At 45.7% G+C, this 6,344-nt stretch overlaps 1 protein-coding gene across 1 annotated transcript; it reads left to right on the top strand.

The window, feature by feature from the left end:
- Positions 1–1,030: 1,030 nt before the first annotated feature.
- LOC147887982 (UDP-glycosyltransferase 74E1-like) lies at positions 1,031–5,720 on the top strand. Its single transcript, XM_087393268.1, has 2 exons — positions 1,031–1,168; positions 5,196–5,720. The coding sequence occupies exons 1-2, from the start codon at positions 1,031–1,033 to the stop codon at positions 5,718–5,720; spliced, it is 663 nt and encodes a 220-aa protein (XP_087249394.1).
- The last annotated feature ends 624 nt before the right edge of the window (positions 5,721–6,344 follow it).

Below are 6,344 nucleotides of genomic sequence, written 5' to 3'. Positions count from 1 at the left end.
GGGCTCTGATACCAGTTGAGAGTGATCTCAACGGAAGCAAGAACGGAAGAAGGAGAGAGAGAGACAGAGAGCCACACAAGTTTTGGTGGGTGCAAAACCACCCTAATCTTCTTTTTCATTCATTTATATATGTGTTTGAGTATTGTACATAACCGGGGTAAAGGCACAATGACCTTTAACCCCCACACTGTAGGCAAGAAGAACGATCGTCTGGTAAAATGGTAGGGGTGCTCTGTGAGAAAGTGAAGAAAGGAGGAGTCAACAAGGGGCCCGCGGCAAGAATATTGTGCTCTTTCTTGAGAGCCGCCATAGCCGATTCCTCCAATTCATCGAAAGTGTTGAGTAGAATCCACGCATTTTCCCCCCTCCTTTGGAAAGGGTTGGTTCCAAATTGGAACATGAGATCTGAAGGATCGGCTGTTAGCATCTGGCTCAGCTCCGAACGTTTATGAGGGGGTGCACCAGGAACGCAGGTGATGAGAGTTGAGTCATCTGCAACAAGAGAGACGCCCAGCTGTGAGGATGATGCAAGTATGAAAGAACGATGCATGATGTTTACGAGCCAAATGGCATCGTCGTAGGAAAGGAGGGCTTGTGTGCAGCGTCAACGGAAAGGGTATGGAACTCCTATACCTGCAGGGGGCCCATAACCATCGGCGACGACAAGGTGCGCTATGAAACTGGCTGCGTTTTGAGTCCAGAAGGCAACGCGGGGGATGCAGAGCTGGTTGGCGATATCGTGAGTGAAGGCGAGGCGCATATCGGAGATGAGGAGAGTGAAGGGAGGGTGGTGAAGCTACTGCTGAACGAGTTGGGCAATGAGGCGGTGGGCAGAGTGATGGAGGGAGGGGGAGACGAGGGGTTGGATGACATCGAGGAGGGTGCCAGGGGATATTGTAGCTGGAGGAGGGACGAGGCCATCACCGAGGGGAAACAAGCAGATATTGTCGAGGCCGGGGAGGGTGACGAAGGCTTGGTGTGGGTCGAGAGGGAGAGGGAGATGGACTAGGGAGCTGAGGATGCGGAGGTGATGGAGGTCGGAGTTGAGGAAGGAGATGGTGAATCCATGGGAGGCGAGTTGTATGGCCAGCTGCATGAAAGGATTGATATGGCTGGGCATGGGCACCGGCATCATCACAATGTGGGCTTTACAGCTGCTTCTCTTAGGGTACTCCATACACAAGACTCCACCTGAATCTACTACAAAACAATCTTAATTTTATGTAGGAAATTTCCACCGTGTTCACACATGAGGAGGATCACATACGGAGGGAGAGAGGCAGAGGATAGGTGAACATTATGAGGGGGCTCACATATTTGAGGAGGGAGAGATAAGGAGGGAGAGAGGCCTGTGATGGGTGGGCTGAGCAAGGAAGGAGGGAAGGGGGGAGAGAGGGGAGAACACTAAGAGGGGAGGCAAAGGGAGGCACAAAGAGAGGGAGAGGGATGCGAGGCACAAGGAAGCACATTAAAAAATAAACAGCTGGTTCCTCCAACTTATATAGTGAGCAACCCTTTACATTCCCCTAACATGTGTCCCTTCTACAACTCTTCTAGAATTTTCACTCACTCAAAGCGCCTTATACCCCACTCACACTGAATCCCACTCCACAACGAATGCAAGAATTTTATTCTTGGGAACGTTAGGGGCCCCTATCTCTTCTCTCTATTTTGTCTCTATCTCTTCTTCACTCTCATAGACCCGTGGGTCTCCACTCCTTCAGCTCATGTATTCTCGGGGGGGTCACTATGTCTAAACCCTCTATATCACGTGCGTTCAGGTCCTATATTTAAAGTCCCTTATCTGTAAAAAATTTCATTAATAAAATGTACCCCTTTTCTATACAAATCTGTAAATTTTTTCCAAAACTATTTTAAATAGTCCCTTATGTATATTTATTTCTGTAAATTTTAGAAATTAAAAAAATCCTTCTGTTGAACTCACGTGATAGGGTTACATATGATGAGTGACCCCCCTGAGCATGTATTTCGATCTCTCCATTCTCTCTCATGCTCCATCCCTTCACCTTGTTATATCAGGTTCTTTCACTCTCATAGACCCTTGGGTCTCCACCCCTTCAACTCAGCTTCTTATATCACGTTCTTTCAGTCTCATAGACCCTTCATCCTTTCAAAGAATAAACTCTCTTTCTCTTCTATATTACTTATTAGTAAGTGCCATGTGGCACCCTCTCCTTGTTGGAGCAATGCCTTGCCCAACACTCCAAGAGTCCTTCACTTTTCTTTATAAAAAGGAAAATTCTTTCCCACGTGTCCTTGACTCACAATTAGTTATCACATACATATTTTGTTTCATTCACATGTTAAAAATCATTAGCTCCTAGAATTCTTGAAAAATCCACCTTAGGTATATTAATATTATTTGCTCTATTTTCTATGCATACTTCACAAAGGATTATTTTCTAAAGTAAGGCAAAAGCCTTTATGTGTGGACATGTGTCACAATCAATGCATTGAATACATACCCATGCAGCTTATATGACGAAGAAAGGAAGAGAACAATGGCACACCACAAGATCCACGTTCTCATAAGCTTTTCCTCCAATCAAAGGCTAGTGACTCTAGAGCTCCAGTCTATGAGCCATTAGGCTACATCATTAATGGAAAACTCCACAAATCATGCCATAACGTACCTAGTATACCTCCATAGCAATTAGAGTTTCCTTCCCCCATGCATGCTATGTATGAAACAACATCACCAATTTGCTCGAGACGCCTAGATGAGGCAACTTGCATAAGCCAAGCAAGCTAGCCAAGCCCGCTTGTGGGAATAAGGAGTCAGACTCTTGGGTTTTTAGTGTTCCTTGTTGAGGGCTTAAGGAGAGACCAAATCAAAGTCATTCCTTAGGCTGGGTCCAAATTAGGGGCATGGGAAGAGGTGGATGCCATATATAATTGGATGTGGGTCTATGACGAGGCTGAATATAGTTGTCATTAAGCAGCAACTACAGGAGCAATCGTTTCAATCTAGCAAGGCTCCTGAAGAGGCATGGAGTGGCAAGAAGCCCTCTTACTCTCATTTGCGTATATTTGGGTGTGAGGCATATGCACATGTGCCAAAAGAGCTTCGAAAGAAGCTAGATCCTAAGTCTAGGAAATGCATCTTTCTGGGTTATGGTGAAAGTGGAGAGATGGGCTATCGTCTCTGGGATCCATCATCTATTGGTGGAAATGATGAGCCAAATGTGGCTGATATGCAGGTGGGACAGCAAGCTGAAATGCCCTTGAGAAGATCATCTAGAGTGTCTAGACCGCCTGATAGGTTTGTTCCAGGGGTAGACTATGTGATGCTTACTGATTGCGGGGAGCCTTCTTGCTACAGAGAGGCTATGATGCGTGAGGATCAACGCAAGTGGGAGTATGCTATGCAATCAGAGATGAGTTCACTTATGAAGAATAAGACTTGGGACTTGGTTTCTTTGCCACATGGAAAGAAAGCATTGCCATGTAAATGGGTCTACAAAATGAAGGTCACAGGTGATGATGTGCCTAGGTACAAGGCCCGTTTGGTTGCTAAAGGGTTCAAGCAAGAGAAGGGTGTGGACTTTGATGAGATATTCTCTCCGGTTGTGAAGATGACCACACTTAGATCCATGCTTGGACTAGTGGCATCAGAGGATATGGAGCTTATGCAGATGGATGTCAAGACAGCTTTCTTGCATGGGGATTTGCATGAGGAAATTTACATGGTGCAGCCGGAAGGCTTTGAAGAAAAGGGCAAAGAGCATTTAGTTTGCAAGCTGAAGAAGAGTCTCTATGGTCTTAAGCAAGCGCCTAGAGAATGGTATCAGAAGTTTGATGCTTTCATTCGGTCCCAGGGTTTTAGAAGGAGTGAAATTGATCACTGCCTCTACACTAAAATGGCTAAGGATAGTAGCCTGATAATCCTGGCACTATATGTGGATGATATGCTATTGGCTAGCAAGAATACTTATGAGCTAGATGCATTAAAGGCCAAGTTGCATGAGGCCTTTGATATGAAGGATTTGGGATTTGCAGGTCATATTCTTGGTATGCGCATCACGCGTGATCGGAGTAGGAAACTCCTTTGGCTTTCACAAAAAGAGTATGTTACAAAAGTATTGCAGCGTTTCAATATGGAGGGGGGGAAGGCAGTGAGTACTCCATTGCCTCCATATGTGAAACTGAGTCATACAGATAGTCCCAAATCAGATGAGGAGAGGGCCATGATGGCCAAGGTTCCGTATGCATCAGCGGTTGGGAGTCTTATGTATGCTATGATAGCTACTAGACCAGACATTGCATTTGCAGTGGGAGTTGTTAGCCGCTATATGGCTAATCCAGGAAAGAGGCATTGGGAGGCAGTTAAGTGCATTATGAGGTACATGAAAGGTACCAAGGAGATGTGCATCTGCTTTGGTAAAGGAGACATGCATGTACTTGGGTACACAGATTCAGACTATGCAGGGCATGTGGATAGGGCATGTGGATAGTAGGAGATCCACTTCTGGTTATGTGTTCACCTTTGCAGGTGGTGCAGTGTCGTGGATGTCTCGTGCACAGAAGTGCGTTGCTTTGTCTACCACAGAGGCTGAGTATGTTGTAGCCACAGAGGGTTGCAAGGAGGCTATATGGCTTGATCGGCTAGTGGGAGATTTGGGGATTCATACAAGTGTACCGACATTGCATAGTGATTCCATGAGTGCTATTCAGCTAGCACGAAATCCGGTCTTTCATGCAAAGACCAAACACATTGAGGTCAGGTACCATTTCATCAGGGAGGTACTTGAGGACAAGCGCATAGAGCTTTTCAAGGTTCATACAGATGATAACCCTGCAGATATGCTGACAAAGAGTCTACCTAGTCAGCGGTTTGAGTATTGTCGTGTATTGATGGGCATTGGATAGTATGCTCACTGGTTGTTCTCCCTTAAAGGCACATTGTCCTTTAAGTGGGAGGTTGTGGGGGTTAAAGGTCATTGTGCCTTTACCCCGGTTATGTACAATACTCAAACACATATATAAAATGAATGAAAAAGAAGATTAGGGTGGTTCTGCACCCACCAAAACTTGTGTGGCTCTCTATCTCTCTCTCTCCTTCTTCCGCTCTTGCTTCCGTTGAGATCACTCTCATACAGTGGCTCGACACTCAACCCAAGACCTCTGTTCTCTATATCTCTTTTGGAACTCTGGTTCCCCGATCATCCCAACAGATGATCGAGTTAGCACATGGTTTGGAAGCCAGCGGCCAGCCGTTCCTCTTGGTTATCCGTCCAGATCTGATGCCATCCGAGTCGGCAGGATCTCTCGAGGACGTTCTCCGCCGCACAAAGCACCACTCCAAGGTGGTCCAGTGGGCGCCACAGCTAGATGTGCTCTCGCACACGTCTGTGGGCAGATTCCTGATGCACTGTGGGTGGAATTCCATGCTAGCGAGCATCACTCAAGGGATACCAATGCTGGGTTGGCCGACGTTCTCCGACCAAAGGCTGAATGCGAGGTGCATGGCGGAAGCATGGAGGATCGGGATGAATTTGGAGGCCGATGAAAGCGGGTGGGTGACGAGGGAGGAGATGGAGAAGAAGGTGAAGGAGCTGATGGAGGATGAAAAGGGAAGGGAAATAAGGGAGAAGGTGAGCAAGGTGAGGCAAGCAGCCCAGAGAGCCGTAGCTGTAGGGGGTTCTTCTGACTCCAATTTCGAGCTCCTCGTGAACTGGTTGGGAGAGCAATCGCATTAGTAGAAATAGGTTTATGTGATGCAGGCCTTGGATAATTCACTACATGACAAGCCATTCATATTACATAATCTCGTCACTCGCAAAAAAAATATTTGCACGGTACTAGCCAAGTTGTTGTGGCATAATTCAGTATGGAAAAGGGTGATGCTATCAGCTCATGAAGACTATAAGGAGTCCTTTTTTGCAAATGTTTTATTTTCTCTACCCAATCGTCAAAGTCTTCATAAATTATTTGCAAAGTCCATGTGTTAGACCATCTAAGGGTTCCTCACCATAAGAAGGGAATAAAGGAGACTCGTCTGACTCGGCAACCATTAAGAAAATAGTTCATTGAGAGGCTACTATTCGATTTCATCAGTATATATTACAAGAGTTGGCAAGAGTTAGCAGTTGTTTGGTGACACATGCTAGTGGTAGTTTAAATCTAAATTCATGAATAGAGTTAATGAGATGTCTTTTGCATGATGTTTTTCAACGTTTGTGGCTTGTTGCAACTTTATCTTGAGATTGTGCTTCTTTGTTGCAAATTTGGTTCTCATCACATGGGAGACAAGGATGGTAGTGCTGAAGGATTGCATATTCACGTAATCATGTGAATTTTCATGTGATTACGTGTCGTGATGA

Source organism: Dipteris shenzhenensis, chromosome 22, assembly GCF_047967505.1.
Source record: "Dipteris shenzhenensis isolate YYH24624 ecotype China chromosome 22, Dip_SZ_1.0, whole genome shotgun sequence".
Taxonomy (NCBI): Eukaryota; Viridiplantae; Streptophyta; class Polypodiopsida; order Gleicheniales; family Dipteridaceae; genus Dipteris; species Dipteris shenzhenensis.
Note: the sequence above shows the minus strand (reverse complement) of the source record. Positions and strands in the feature narration are given on the sequence as shown.

Excerpts from the sequence above, each read along its gene's own strand:
- LOC147887982 (XM_087393268.1), top strand. The coding sequence starts at position 1,031 with ATGGAGGTCGGAGTTGAGGAAGGAGATGGTGAATCCATGGGAGGCGAG. Across the intron at positions 1,169-5,195 it reads TTACAGCTGCTTCTCTTAGG|ATGATCGAGTTAGCACATGG; the intron begins GTACTCCATACA and ends TCATCCCAACAG.